General features: G+C 39.9%; 2 protein-coding genes across 3 annotated transcripts in view; both read left to right on the top strand.

The window, feature by feature from the left end:
* CAPRIN1 (cell cycle associated protein 1) overlaps window positions 1–6,565 on the top strand; it is a 36,040-nt gene extending 29,475 nt beyond the window's left edge. For both annotated transcript variants that reach the window (XM_024118593.3, XM_028501474.2), the window contains 4 exons: window positions 1,905–2,099; window positions 2,587–2,687; window positions 3,098–3,161; window positions 4,716–6,565. In XM_024118593.3, coding sequence (XP_023974361.1) covers window positions 1,905–2,099; window positions 2,587–2,687; window positions 3,098–3,161; window positions 4,716–4,780 — 425 coding nt within the window. In that variant the 3' untranslated portion in view covers window positions 4,781–6,565. The remainder of the gene's footprint in view (window positions 1–1,904; window positions 2,100–2,586; window positions 2,688–3,097; window positions 3,162–4,715) is intronic.
* A 4,347-nt stretch (window positions 6,566–10,912) lies between these two features.
* NAT10 (N-acetyltransferase 10) overlaps window positions 10,913–14,862 on the top strand; it is a 39,810-nt gene continuing 35,860 nt past the window's right edge. The window contains exons 1-3 of the mRNA XM_007111364.4: window positions 10,913–11,176; window positions 13,112–13,234; window positions 13,581–13,672. Coding sequence (XP_007111426.1) covers window positions 13,127–13,234; window positions 13,581–13,672 — 200 coding nt within the window. The 5' untranslated portion in view covers window positions 10,913–11,176; window positions 13,112–13,126. The remainder of the gene's footprint in view (window positions 11,177–13,111; window positions 13,235–13,580; window positions 13,673–14,862) is intronic.

Consider the following 14,862-nt stretch of genomic DNA (forward strand, 5'->3'; position numbering starts at 1 on the left):
AATCTAATGTGCTCACTTGGTCACTCATTTATCCTACTTGGTATTTTCCTTAATCACTTATTACCTGATACAGTATAGATGTTTTTACTTGTATGTATATTTTATTTACTTATTATTTCCCATTATTAAAACTTCCTTATGGGCAAAGATTATGTGTTGGCAGCTAACTCATTCCTTGTGTCTAGGACCAGGCCTGGCAGGTTGAGGGCATTCTGATATTTGTTGAACAAGGCAGTGTATCCCATCATTCCAGAAGTTTTGTTTTAATCTGAATTAGTATCTAGTCAAGAACAACATGAAAAAAGGATCTGGCAAGGATCTTTGGCTATTTTTTATGGACTAGTGTTTATGCTTTACACGCACTCAAATAGGAATTCTGGTATTTTTAAATAAAGATCACCCTTTAATTGTTCTACTTTGAGTTTCTTGCAGTGAGATTTGACCAAAAAGCATAACAGAATTCTTACTGATAAAAAGCGAGTTGAAAATTCAGTTCTTCTACTTTTTACTTGCATATGAATGAATCTTTTTATTTTTTAAAAATTTTTATTATGTTTTGGCCATGGCGCATGGCATGTGAGATCTTAGTTCCCCCACCAGGGATTGAATCCGTGCCCCCCTGCAGTGAAAGTGCAGAGTCCTAACCACTGGACCACCAGGGAATTCCCTGAATGAATCTTTTTAGATAGAAAATGTTACTGGTACTTGTGATATTTGCTTATAAGTTTAAATTTTGGGAATGTAGTAAAAGGTAATTTATGTAGAAAGAGCACACTGTGAGTAGTGTATCTGGTCCATTACATAGTCTAAAAAGGAGCCATGACCCCTTCTGTTCCTAGGCATTCTCTAGCTTTTTCATTGCAAAATATCATTCTGAGAACTAATAAATGTGGGTTTCTTGAGGTTATAAAATAGCTCAGCTAAATATTTTCAAGACTCACATCACCTTTTCTCTCTGCCCAAACACGGGAGTTTTGGGCTGACTAGAGGCTGCTGACTCTTTTTGTTCCTGGGGTGTGGGCCTTCCTTTGGTCTATACCTTCCTCACCTCCCAAAGATACTGTTAGCACTGTTTTTTCTTCCCTGTAAATTATGAACATTGGGGTAATACCTGAAATGTACCTTGGTATTTCATTTTTGAAGGTTTCTAGATTTTAGACTTCTCCCCATTGTGGAAGGAGGAGGGGTAATAAGATAGTGTGGACCTTCTAGAACCTTCCCTTCACTCCAGGGGGTTGAGTGCCAGTGTGAGTACCATTTAACTCTCTTCTAAATTGGCTGTGCTTTAAAAGTACTTGAAATGTACTCAAGTATTAGGGTGGGGTGTAAGTTGAAGGCCTCTGCTGATTTATCTTTGTACTTGAGTATTCTAGTATATAGCTGCTTAGCTATGGGAGAGTATGTTTTTGTATGTTTTAATAAGTATCAAGGAAAATTTAAAAGAATAAGAAAACTACCAGTAGGAGCTTTATAATGAAATAATTAAGTGGTACAAGATGCTAAGTATTTCAGTACGTAAGATCTTTTGACTCTTGCGGGTCTCTTGTGCTATAAGCAGATGCCTCTCAGAAGATGTTTAATAATATAGCCTTTCAAGTCATTTGGAAGGATAAAATTGTGTGCTCTCACACAATGTGCGCTTTCAAAGGTTTGGAATTTGTTGGAGAATTGTATTCCCTTTAGCTTAATAGAGGAGAAAGACAGGGACTTCATTAATGTGTAGTTTTCCCTATTGTTAATATGAAAATTTAAAGACAGAATTAAACTTTGAGGAAACGGTGTAAGACATTTCTCAAACCAGAAAGCATGTAGGAAATCAGACAAATTGTAATGAGCTCTGTGTGTGTGTATATTTGGGTGTGTATATACATATGTATGTATGTATGTATTTTTTTCTTTTATAGTGGTTGGCACTTACCATGGTTCCCAGGACCAGACCCATCAAGTGACTGGTAACCACCAGCAGCCTCCCCAGCAGAACACTGGATTTCCACGTAGCAGTCAGCCCTATTACAACAGTCGTGGTGTGTCTCGTGGAGGCTCCCGTGGTGCTAGAGGCTTGATGAATGGATACAGGGGACCTGCTAATGGATTCAGAGGTAAAAACAAAAACAAAAAAACCCCAGAAAGCAAGTTCATGTTCTTTTCTGACTTGCACAATATATAGAAATATGTCATATGATTTTTAGGAAAAATATGTATCTCTCTGCATTAGCTTTTTATGTATAACATAAACATTTTTAGTATGTGTTGATACCGTCATTTAAATTGGCAAAATTGGGACTGAGTTTTTTTGTATGTATCAAACCCATGTCTACCACTGTCCTGTCGGGGATATTGCTTTCTATAAATTATCAGACCTTATGGAGATTTTTTTGTTATTTTTTTGTGTGTATTTGCATGGATGGGTGAAAATTTCATCCTCTAAGGCAGTTAATGTATTAACAGATTAGATCAGGATAAGAGATTAGTTTGAATAACTAGCATAGCTTACAATTTTTCAGTTTTTCCCTTGGTCAGTAATGAGAAAGTAAAAATTCCCTTTGAAGATAAGAAAGTTGTTTTTTTTCTTGTCGTAAATTTTAGGAGGATATGATGGTTACCGCCCTTCATTCTCTAACACTCCAAACAGTGGATATACACAGTCTCAGTTCAGTGCTCCCCGGGACTACTCTGGCTATCAGCGGGTAGGTAAAATTGTTATAAAATATAAACCTGACCTAAATACCCCAATGAAAGGGACTAATGTAGTTGCTTGATGCACTTGAGCAACTAAGTAATTTGGGGCTAATTTTGTACCTTGTACAAGATACTTCCTTATGGAGAATGATGACTTTTGATTTTCTTAGCACTCAATATAGGTATTCATTTAATAGAGGCTGGTAAAAACAGTGATTTTTAAGAGCTGAGAAATACCTCATTGATCTTGAGAATAGAAGTATGATTAAAGAATAACTTGTAGTAATGCTATATTTAAATGTCTAAAAGAATAAGAAAGAATTCTGTATTCTACAAGTGTTAGACTGTAGGAATAGAGATAGATGGGTAAGCATTAAAAAATTGCCTTTTCTTCAGTACTAACTAGCTTGTCTTTTAGGATGGATATCAGCAGAATTTCAAGCGAGGCTCTGGGCAGAGTGGACCACGGGGAGCCCCACGAGGTAATATTTTGTGGTGGTGATCCTAGCTCCTAAGTGGAGCTTCTGTTCTGGCCTTGGAAGAGCTGTTCATAGTCTGCATGTAGGTTACATGTTAGGAATACATTTATCATTTCCAGACTTGTTGCTAGGGATTAAATGAAATGCTCTGTTTCTAAAACTTATCTTGAACCCAAATTTAATTTTTTGAATGACTTTCCCTGTTATTATATAAACTGTCTTGAAAACTAGAACATTTCTCCTCCTCAGAAAAAGTGTTTTTCCAACTGCAAATTATTTTTCAGGTCCTAAAACCTGCTAAATGTTTTTAGGAAGTACTTACCAAAACATTTTTGTAAGACATTTTTGGAATGAGATTAAACATTTATATAAATTTATTATTCCTCTTTCATTTTTGAAACATGCATATTATATTTTAGGGCCAGAAACCCTTTAATGGCCGGATAAGCCATAGTTACATTTAGAGAACCATTTAGAAGTAATAGCACTAATTGAAATTTCACTGCCTTTTGGACCATTATTAGTGATATAAATGTCAAATTATTTCTGACTTTGAAACAAAACCTCCAAATTCCTAACTAACTTACGGAACTATACTTAAAAATTATAGGTTTTAAGAGTTTTTGGTTTTTGTCTATTACCATAGGAAAACTACTTACTATTTGGGTAGGAAGTCAGTCTATGTAACAATTAGAGGTATCGTTTCATATGATCTGAAGTTCTAAATGGTTCTCAGATTGGAGGGAAGTAAAATTGAATAGATTTCCTCTAGATATTGGCCATACCATGTATAAAATGTATGTTAAGGAGGAATTACAAAGTACTTTGATTTCAATGCTAGTAGGAACTGGCCAGCAAAAAAGGTGCATTTTTTTTTTTTTTTTTAATTATGGATCACTTGAGAATTACTGACTTGAAGTATCAAAGGATATTTGCATGTGAATGTGGGTTGTGTTCTTCTTTCTCACCTTGTAGCATATTCTATGAAAGTTGAGTTGACTGGTAGCTAAAAATCTGTTTTAACAGCATGTAAAAAGTTACTTTATCTGTTACAAGTCATTATACAATTTTGAATGTTATGTAGTTTCTTTTTAACAGTTTAGGTAATAAGGTCTGTTTTTCATTCTGGTGCTTTTATTAATTTTGATAGTATGATGTTATTTACTTACTGAAATGTAAGCTAGAGTGTACACTAGAATGTAAGCTCCATGAGAGCAGGTACCTTGTCTGTCTTCACTGCTGTATCTATTTCCAACGCCTGATGACAGTGCCTGGCACATAGTAGGCACTCAATAAATACTTGTTGAATGAATGAATGAATGAGTACTGGTGGAATACTCCATTAGCTCTACTCTTCTTTTAGCTAGAGAACATGAGCAAATTTGCGCATGACAACTTCCAGGACAGGTGAAACTTGAACACTGAAGAATTGACCTCTTAAACCTAATAATGTGGTGACAAGCTGCCCACATACTTCTTGACTTCAGATGAAAATCTGCTTGAAGGCAAAATAAATAATATTTGAAAGAAAAACCAAATGCCATTTTTGTCTTCTAGGTCGTGGAGGGCCCCCAAGACCCAACAGAGGGATGCCGCAAATGAACACTCAGCAAGTGAATTAATCTGATTCACAGGATTATGTTTAATCGCCAAAAACACACTGGCCAGTGTACCATAATATGTTACCAGAAGAGTTATTATCTATTTGTTCTCCCTTTCAGGAAACTTATTGTAAAGGGACTGTTTTCATCCCATAAAGACAGGACTACAATTGTCAGCTTTATATTACCTGGATATGGAAGGAAACTATTTTTACTCTGCATGTTCTGTCCTAAACGTCATCTTGAGTCTTGCACATGATACTCAGATTCCTCACCCTTGCTTAGGAGTAAAACATCATATACTTTAACGGGGTGGTATCTCCATAGTTATTTTAAGTGGCTTGGAAAAAGCAAGATTGACTTGACTTTGGATAAAATCTACAAATCAGCCCTATTATTCAGTGGTAATTGACAAAACTATTTCCCTTGAAAGGAAGATGGAAGGAGTGGAGTGTGGTTTGGCATAACAACTGCATTTCACAGCTTTTCCAGTTAAGTTGGAGCACTGAACATTTAGATGCATACCAAATTATGCATGGGTCCTTAATCACACATATAAGGCTGGCTACCAGCCTTAGGGTTTGACACAGCACTGTTCATTCTCTGGCCAGACGACTGTGGTTAAAAACACATGTAAATTGCTTTTTAACAGCTGAAACTGTATAAGACAAAGCCAAAATGCAAAATTAGGCTTTGATTGGCACTTTTTGAAAAATATGCAACAAATAAGGGATATAATCTGGATGGCCGCTTCTGTACTTAATGTGAAATATTTAGATACCTTTTTGAACACTTAACAGTTTCTTTGACAATGACTTTTGTAAGGATTGGTACTATTTATCATTCCTTATGATGTACATTGTCTGTCACTAATCCTTGGATCTTGCTGTATTGTCACCTAAATTGGTACAGGTACTGATGAAAATATCTAATGGATAATCATAACAACCTTGGTCACATGTTTTTCCTGCAGCCTGAAAGTTTTTAAAAGAAAAAGATATCAAATGCCTGCTGCTACCACCCTTTTAAATTGCTATCTTTTGAAAAGCACCAGTATGTGTTTTAGATTGATTTCCCTATTTTAGGGAAATGACAGTCAGTAGTTTCAGTTCTGATGGTATAAGCAAACAAATAAAACATGTTTATAAAAGTTGTATCTTGAAACACTGGTGTTCAACAGCTAGCAGCTTATGTGGTTCACCCCATGCAGTTAGTGTTCCAAATTTTATGGTTATCTCCAGCAGCTATTTCTATAGTACTTGCACTTATCTTTTGTCTAACCCTAATTGAATTATCCATTTCTCATGGAAGTATTTATATTCAAAGTGGTGATTCCTTCCCATAGATGTATAGGGAGAGTCCCAAGTTTGATGAAGAGGACAGTTTAGTAATTTATGTACTATGTTGAAATTTGTGCTAGCAGTTGGAGCACTAGTTCTGTGTGCCTATGAAGTTAATGCTGCTTGTTGTATCCCACTTGGACTTCATGGAGAATTAATCCCACCTATTAAGCAAAGGCTACTAAGTTAATGGTATTTTCTGTGCAGAAATTGAATTTAGTCTTCAGCCTTAGCTAAGGAATTTTTCCAGTAGGTAGGTGCTCAGCTACTTTTAAAAAAGAAACAAAAAACCCCACAAAACCATTCTCAAACGTTCATCATTAGACAACTGGAGTTTTTGCTGGTTTTGTAACCTACTAAAATGGTTAGGCTATTGAACATTCCACATTCAGAAGTTTTGTAGGGTGGTGGGGAATGGGGGGGAATCTTCAATGTTTATTTTAAAATAAAAGAAGTTCTTTTCTCATGTGTGGTTGTGGTACATCATATTGGAAGGGTTATCTGTTTACTTTTGCAAATAAGTATTTCTTCTGCTAGCACCTCCCCTTGTGTGCTTTAAATGACATCTGCCTGGGATGTACCACAACCATATGTTTGCTGTATTTTAGGGGGATAGATAAAATATTCGTGATTTACTGGGTAATCCCTATAGATGATGTATGCTTACAATCCTTCTATATATAAAACTAAATTTGCTATCTGTAGAAAATAATTTCATGAGATTTAAAATCAAAATTGAAGTAAGCAAGTTATTTATACAGTGATCTCTATGAATCAGTTCAGAGATGGGATGGAGGAGAAATGCTTTCTAGGTTTCAAACGTCTATGCATTAGTGCAGATGCTGTGAATATGTAAAGGTGTTAGTAGTTTGATTATTTCTATGTATGTTTTTAAAAGAATTGTTTGTTCCTTTTGAGATACTATGCTTTTTTTTTTTTTGGCATTCTACCATTGTAGTTTAAATCTAAAGCTTTTATGCCTCAATTTTATGCCTCAATTCAGACTATATTTTTTAAAGCAGTGCCTCATTATGGGGCAGAGAACTTTTTAAAAAGTCCCATTAAGATCTGAGTCTTGGTACTAGGTGTTCTGTATAATATGTGAATACTTGTCCTACCTGCAGAAGGCCTTGTTTGGGCAAATGCATATTCTAGCAGAGTTGAAAGAAAATGATTGTCACACGTGGCACTGCAGCTTCTTGGTATAGCAAGACTCCATATATAAAGTACTTTCAAGTAAATGCACAGTATCAGTCATCTCATGTGGACAATGAAACTTCTATTTTAAAGCTTTAAGGTAGAGTGTCATTGATTACCTTGGTTAGGGCATTTTTTTTTTTCAGATCCTAATATCCCTAAAGAATATGAAAGTTTTTCTGATCATCGTATCTTGGTATTAAAACGAAATCCGTTACATATTTTTAATCAGTTAGCTTCTGCAGTTCTTTTGTCTCCTATGTATATGACTCTGCTATGTGGGAGACTTCACTTAGAGACATGAGAATGTGTGTTTATTCTCAGAAAGCAAATGAACTGAGATGCTCTGTCGACAAGCAGTTCATAAAATGTAGAAGGTAGTTGAGTAGTCAGCCTCCTAAGTGTCTTAGGAAGTTTGTATTGTTCATTATATTTTTAGTAATATATCTTATTAGGGGAAATGGGATACAGCTAAGCACAGAGTTAAAACCCTTCATTTCATCTTTAAGCTTCTGAATCCCCATCCCACTTGAGTTCTTATTAAGAACTCTGAAGTTTTATTGACTGTAAGTTATATCAAAAGAATCAGTATTGCCCTTGAGCTTATCCTTTCTAAAGAGTTAATGGGGAGGGAGACCTCTCAGGAATATGAAAGTAATTTGTTAAGCCTCATCTCTATACCCTTTCCCATTTTCAATTCTACAAAACTACTGGTAAAGACTAGTGAATGTTTTAAATTACATTAGATTAAATTATATTAAAACCTGATACCTTATTGTCCTTGAGTGAAGTTTGCTTTAGTTGTTTATACCATCAAGCAAAACTCTAAGTGAAGAAGTGCTACTTGTGAGAGGAGAGGAAAAAATTTAAATCTCTGGTAGCCTTGCCTTACTTACTTGTTAGACTACTACATTCTTCTCAGTTGGGATTTCAGTACCTTACTTTAACAGCTGTTCTGAAGCCTAATCCAGTCCCATGCAGAAGACTGGCTCCTTAAGTTTGTAAGTAGTGAAAGACCACCTGATTTAGTAAAGACAATTTTTAGTGTTGTGTTCTTAACTTGTAATATTGGTTTTCTTTAAGTTCGGTGTGTTTATTAGGGAGCCACTGTATTAAGTCAGTAAACTAACGCTTGATTCAGCAAATTTGGGTACTCTTTGCCAGGCCACCATTCCAAGCACTAAGCATTCAGTGGTGACAGAATCACTGTGGTTCCTGCTTTCATTGAACAGTCTAATCAGAGATATTGACGTGATGACACTGAAGTATAGCAAAAGCCATGATGGAGCAACATGGTTGATAGATATTAAGGCCATGATAGGATATGACCCAGTTAAAATGATCAGGAAAGACTTTTGAGAGGAATAATTAAGACTTGAAGGATGAGGAGTAGTAAACTAGTAAAGAAGGGGAGAGAACCGCGTGTCCCAAGTCCAGCCTCCAGTGACTGAGGAAGGCTCTCTGGCTCAAGTGAAAAGAGTACAGATTTAGTAGACCTAGAAAGAGGCTGAAGCAACAGGGCTACTAAGAATAGCTTTGTAAGTTCTATTCCATGTTTTGTCTCTAACAGTTGGAAACAAGATTTCTAAGCTGTGTGTATAGGGGGTGGGGTTGGGGGGGGGGAGGATGGTGGGTCACCTAATAAAATTGCCATTTAAGAACGCTCAGTGCATGGAATTCCACTGCGGTCCAGTGGTTAGGACTCTGTGCTTTCACTGCTGTGGGCCCGGGTTCAGTCCCTGGTTGGGGAACTAAGATCTTGCAAGCCTCGTGGAGCAGCAAAAACAAAGCAACAACAACAAAACAAAACCCCCCAAACAGTGCAGTGTTGAGAACGAAATAATAATGGTGCAAGAGATGGCTATTGGAGTAGCCCATGTAAGAAACGATTACAACATAAAGTGGAGGGTGGTAGTAAATGGGATTCTACATATTTTCTCTCTAACTGGCCTCTGCTCAGTATCCTTTGCTGAGTTCTCCAGGCCTTGGTTGCAGACTCATCCCTAGCTAACATTCTTCCCTAGGTGATCTTATCCAATCCCAGGACTTTGACTACAATCAGCATTTTAGTCACTCATTAGTATTTCTAGGTCCCAAACTCCCCAAGACAAACTCCTACTTTAATATCTTGGTTTGAATGTCATGAGTATTCGAAATTGATTTCTTGATGAACCTACATCCAGTTGCTCATATCTTTGATTTCCTTTCATACCTGTATCTATAGTCCTTAAGCAAATCTACATGTGGTTCTACCTTGAAAATATATCCTGAGTCTACTAGCACTTGTGACCACCACATCAGAACAGGTAGCTACTGTAGCTTATAACGGTTCTCTGTGTTTCTACTCTTGCTCTCCTGTAGTACAGATTTTTGCATAGCAGCCAGATTGCGCCTTTTAAGAGGGCAAATCAGATTCTGTCACTTCCTGTTCCTCAGATCCCAGTGGTTTCCCATCACACGTAGAATTCAAATCTGTGGCCCACGTGCCCTTCAATTATCTGGTCTAGTTTCCTACCATTTTTCCCTTTGCTCACTGTACTCTGGCCACACGGGCTGCTTTGCTGAGACTTTCCATCTTGGAGTCTTCATGTGTTACACTTAATGCATGGGAAAGCTTTTCACTCCACTGTTCTTAAGGCTCATTCTTTCTAAATTCAGGTCTTACTCCAAGTCACCACTTCAGAGTCCTTCCAAGTCCACCTCTAAAGCAGTGCCTATTTTTTACTCACTGGATACTTTTTTCTTAACACTTTTTTCTTACCTAGACTGTAAGTTTCACAGGAGATAGGACTGTTTTGGTCACTTTATCTCTTGTGTCTAGCATACTGACATTTTGTTGAGGGAATTACAAAAAAATACGATGGGTTGTGCTGCTGATTACATTAGATTTGGAGGTAGAGAATTACATTCTGCTTTGAGGAAGGATAAGGAAGAAAGGCAAATGAATTCGGCTTCAACTTTCTGACTGAGCCATCGAGAATTGTTGAGCAAGCAGCTGGATTTGTTAAATTCAACGATGTGGCCCAAAAAACCGTAAGTCAACCGCTTGACCGAGTTCGTCCGAGAGTGGGGGGGAGGGGAAGTAACTGAACGAAAGCAGAGCCCCAGAGCTGGTTTTCAGAAGAACGCCAGCATTTGACAGCCAGATACAGACCTAAAGGGAGCCTGCCAAAGTACAGGAGCAGCAATAGTGCGTAGAAAATCTACGGAATGCCAGAGAGGTCTACAAGGTCATTACTGAGGATGGGGAGGGTCAAGTGAGCTGAATGAGACAGGTCTGCTGATCGAGTTTCCCCATCTTATCACATTAAAATTGTTATTTTAAGTAAGAGGACTGTCAAAATTACGCACAGATCCCCGGAACCAGTCATCTCGCATAACCAGGCTAACACTGAAAACCCCAGACCACTTACCGTGTGCTGCCCCGGACCTGTCTAGGCACCCGAGCTAGCCCCAGCGCACTGACAGGCCCTGCGGGTGCGGGCATCTGCTTATTCTGCCCTCCGTAGTCACGGTCTCTTAATTTTGATACGAAGAGGCAACTTACAACAGGCACCACGGCTACGACGGGCAGAGACTAAACCGCGCAGCCGCAGTTGCTGCAGCCCCGCCTCCCGGGCCCATGACGTCATCACGCAGGGACAGGGGTGAAAAAGGTCCCCTCTCGCTCGCCGTCGCCGCTCCGTTAGTTCGCCGGCGCACGCACCGCCTACCGGCGCCTGAGGTGGACACGCGTCGCCGAGGGAGGCAAACTGTGGGAGTCGGCGACCAGGCATCCGCTAGGGGCAGCCCGTTGCGCCCGCTTCTCCCGCAGAAGTTCGGTGCCCCCCACGTGCTTCCGCTTTGCTCCTGGCTGGAGTCCGCCCGGCTCGGGGCGCAGGTACCCATCACGGGATGGCTGGGGATGGGTGCCGAGGTCGGTGTCCGTGTCCTTCTTGGGCCCGGAGGAGACTGGCTACAGGACGAAGACTCTGCATCCGTGCTGATGCCCGGCCCATGCCGACTGCCGCCCCACCTGGGCGCTCCTAGATAACAGGACCCTCTTCCCCAGTAGGCGGCCACTCTCGGGAGTGCTTCTTGAGAGCTCTGGCGTGTTGTGTGGCTTGATCTCCATCCTTTAGGGGCTCTGGGGGTGGGGTGGGGTGAGTGGATGGGTGACAACACGTTTGCTTTCCGCGGAGCTTGCCCACAGTTCCTGATTGCAGCACCTGGCACTGAACTGAGGCAGTGTGATTTCATCTAGATCCTCCCACGCTCTTAGCTACTTCACTCTGCTCATTCGTCTATACTCCGTATTCAGCAGGCACATTCAGGACTTTGTTTTGTTTGCCAGTGTATCTGGAATGGTGCCTGGCACATAGATGCTATGTCTATTTGTTAGACTAATAGATGAATGAAAAATAATCATCTTTCTCTTCCTTCAAGGCCCTCCTCATCCATTAAGCCTTCCATGGCAACTCCAGCCCATAGTAATCTCATCAGACTTTTCATCAGACCACTGTAGCAATTAGTTTTACATCTAAATTGTTTGTCTTTAGACAGATTATTCCTCATTTCTTTCTCTTAAATATTTTCTTTAAGGAAAATGAAAGCTCCTCGAAGTCAAGGCTTTATCTGGTACTACTTCTGGGGCTCCCACAGTAACTAGAAAAAAAAGCAATAATTAGTTGTTGAATTGGTTGTGGGGTCTTTGTGTCGCCCGCAACTCAGCTGACAAGCTGGTCAGGTTGGTGAACTGGAAAGGGTTCAGGCTTTGGAATCAGGGGAGGCCTGAATGTGCATCCTGTCTCTGTCACTTTTCTTCCTTGGGGTACTTGAGTATTTATACTTGGTCCTTTCTTTATAAAATAGGAGGCATTGATTATGACATAGTGTTTTACAGTAAGATCGAACTGCTAAAATCCATGTTTGGATTGAGAGGTTAGAAAGATAGTTAAGGTAGGGTTAAGGTTCAGTTAATGAGGTTAGGTGTAGAATTAGAATGCAGCAAGCACTGGAGTTTCTAAGTAACATGTTATTTTTACTTTTACATTGTAGAAGCATAATTGAAATTTTTGATGTTTCTTTGGTGTATTTATTATAATGGTGCAATGTTCTATCATATGTAATCACAGTAACTTTTGAAATCTCTCTGTACAGGCTTCAGTATAGTTTTCCCTCCTTTGAGGAAACAGATGGCCACATTCCATCATAGTAATAGTCAATTGATTTCTTTTCCTGACTTTGTTAGTAATATATGTGAATTAAAAAAAAACAAAACACAAAACTCCAAAAAAAACAAAAGAACAAAATAAGAATCATCTGTTATCTCACCATCCATAAATTACTTTACATTTTGGTGTTTTCGTCCAATCTTTTTTTTTTCTATATATGTATATTATGTGCATGCATATCCTGCCATGTTATCCTCTAATAAGCATCTCTATCCATATCCTTAGATAATATTTGAAAATGATTTTGAACAAATTATTTTGAAAACTGCTTTATTTTCCCATAGATATATCATACATTTTAATCATTCTTTTTTTGAACATTGTTTCCGATTTTTGAAAAATTCCTCCATAGGGGGGTGAATTACAGCTTCCCTGTTGACGGCCCATGCCAAGGGAACATTTTCTTCACCTTGCAAGCCTAAGTTTCGTAATTAAAAAAATGAGGCCGATGTCTTCCCTAGGGAGCTGTTTGAGGGTTCAATAAGATGATACTTATAAATGTGCCTAGCTCAGCCCCCCAGCCCCATGGAGGCAGCCAGCTAATGTTCCTCACCCAGAACCTGGATGTTCATGTCTAGTTGTGTCCTTTCCTTCTGTTTTAGGGATAGTTTTTCACCATGCATCGGAAGAAAGTGGATAACCGAATCCGGATTCTCATTGAGAATGGGGTAGCTGAGCGGCAGAGGTCTCTCTTTGTTGTGGTCGGAGATCGAGGAAAGGATCAGGTAAGACCTGGTAAATGCTTCCTGACGTACTCTGTATCCTGTCCCAAAGAGTCAGCATGTTACAGACACTCTGGGGTTTCACACATAATGACTGGTTTTCTTTAAGTGAAATGCCTAGTGGGAACATTGCTTTACTTATTGGAAGTGATAAATACTCAATATTTAGAATTATTAACAGACAGGTTCACAGCTTTTGATATGTGGGGTGGTGGACTGAACGCAAGGGTAAGTGTATGTGCGCTGGCTTATAGTCCCCGCCTGGGCACTGCTTGCCCCGTGGTCTCGGGCCTGGCTGTCCTGGAGGTCTCTTTTGGTCCTGAGATGCTATGGCTTTTTTCTTTGGCAGGTGGTCATACTCCATCACATGTTGTCCAGAGCAACTGTGAAGGCTCGGCCTTCTGTGCTGTGGTGTTATAAGAAAGAGCTGGGGTTTAGCAGGTAAGCCGTGTGCCCTTTGAGCGCCCCGTCCCACTTGCCGTCCCTGCTTGCTAGTTAAAGGCTAGGAAATGATTCTTTGACATGGATTTTCAGGGATTCTTAGTGAAGGTGCTATCTCTGAGGACACTTCCAGTAGAGAAAAATAATAGAGCTGATGCCCTTTCTTCATTCCTGACAATAAATTTCAGATCCTTTTCATGCTCTTTTAAGTCCCCAGCCCAATTCCTTGCTTTCTGCACACGAGTTTTCTTCTTCGTTTCCTCAGCTGATCAAGCCCCTCTAATGCAGGTTCCTTCAGTTGCTCTTGGAAGTTACCAGCGACCTGATACCTAATGCAACAACTTTTCCCCCTCTTTCTCCTTTTTTTCAGAGCTCTTCCTCTAGTAGTCCACTGCTGTTTTTGACAATTGGCTGTTCTTATTTTTTGAAGTTGTGGACTTAAGACTTCTTATTATAGTAAAGAGCAGACCTCCAACACAAACACACTTAGGCACAAGGGGAATTTATTGAAGTACAGTTGACCCTTGAACAATGTGGATTGGAACTGCAGGGCTTCACTTACACACGGATGTTTTTCAGTAGTAAATACTACAGTACTACGTGGTCCGTGGTTGGTTGAGTCCTCTGATGTGGAGGAGCTGCGGTTACGGAGGGGCAGACTCTTAAGTTAGATGCAGGTTAACCCCTAGGTTTTTCAAGGGTCGGCAGGATACGGGCTAGCTCCTGAAGCCTACGGGGATGAGATTTCAGCTCTTCCGCGGGGGTGGTGTAGAGCCACAGTGCTGACGCTCCGGTCCTTGCTCAGTCTCTCATCTCTGTGTGTCTGCTCTGTTCTTTTCCCACTTCAGGGCAGCTTTCTGCCTTCTATGGTGCCCATCTCAGAAACACCACTTGAGTTTTATGTGGTTTGGGTCCAACGACACAGAAATCAGTCTTTCTCCCAAATTCTTTGGGAAAGACATCCACCTCTGGGCCAGAGGAGGTGGGGTGGGTCACCTAGTATGAACCTAGCAGTTCTGCCTATGACTGTGTATGTGGAGGAGTTTGGGGTGTGGGGGTGCTGTTCCTTGGCAGATAAACCATTATAAAGTCACCTCGGAAATGCTCTCCTTTCTTTGCTTCTGTGACACTCAGCCCACCTTCCTGAGCTCTTCTCTCTCCCCGAGCTCATCTCCTTCCCTAAACCCAGC

This window comes from Physeter macrocephalus, chromosome 16 (genome assembly GCF_002837175.3).
Source record: "Physeter macrocephalus isolate SW-GA chromosome 16, ASM283717v5, whole genome shotgun sequence".
Lineage (NCBI taxonomy): Eukaryota > Metazoa > Chordata > Mammalia > Artiodactyla > Physeteridae > Physeter > Physeter macrocephalus.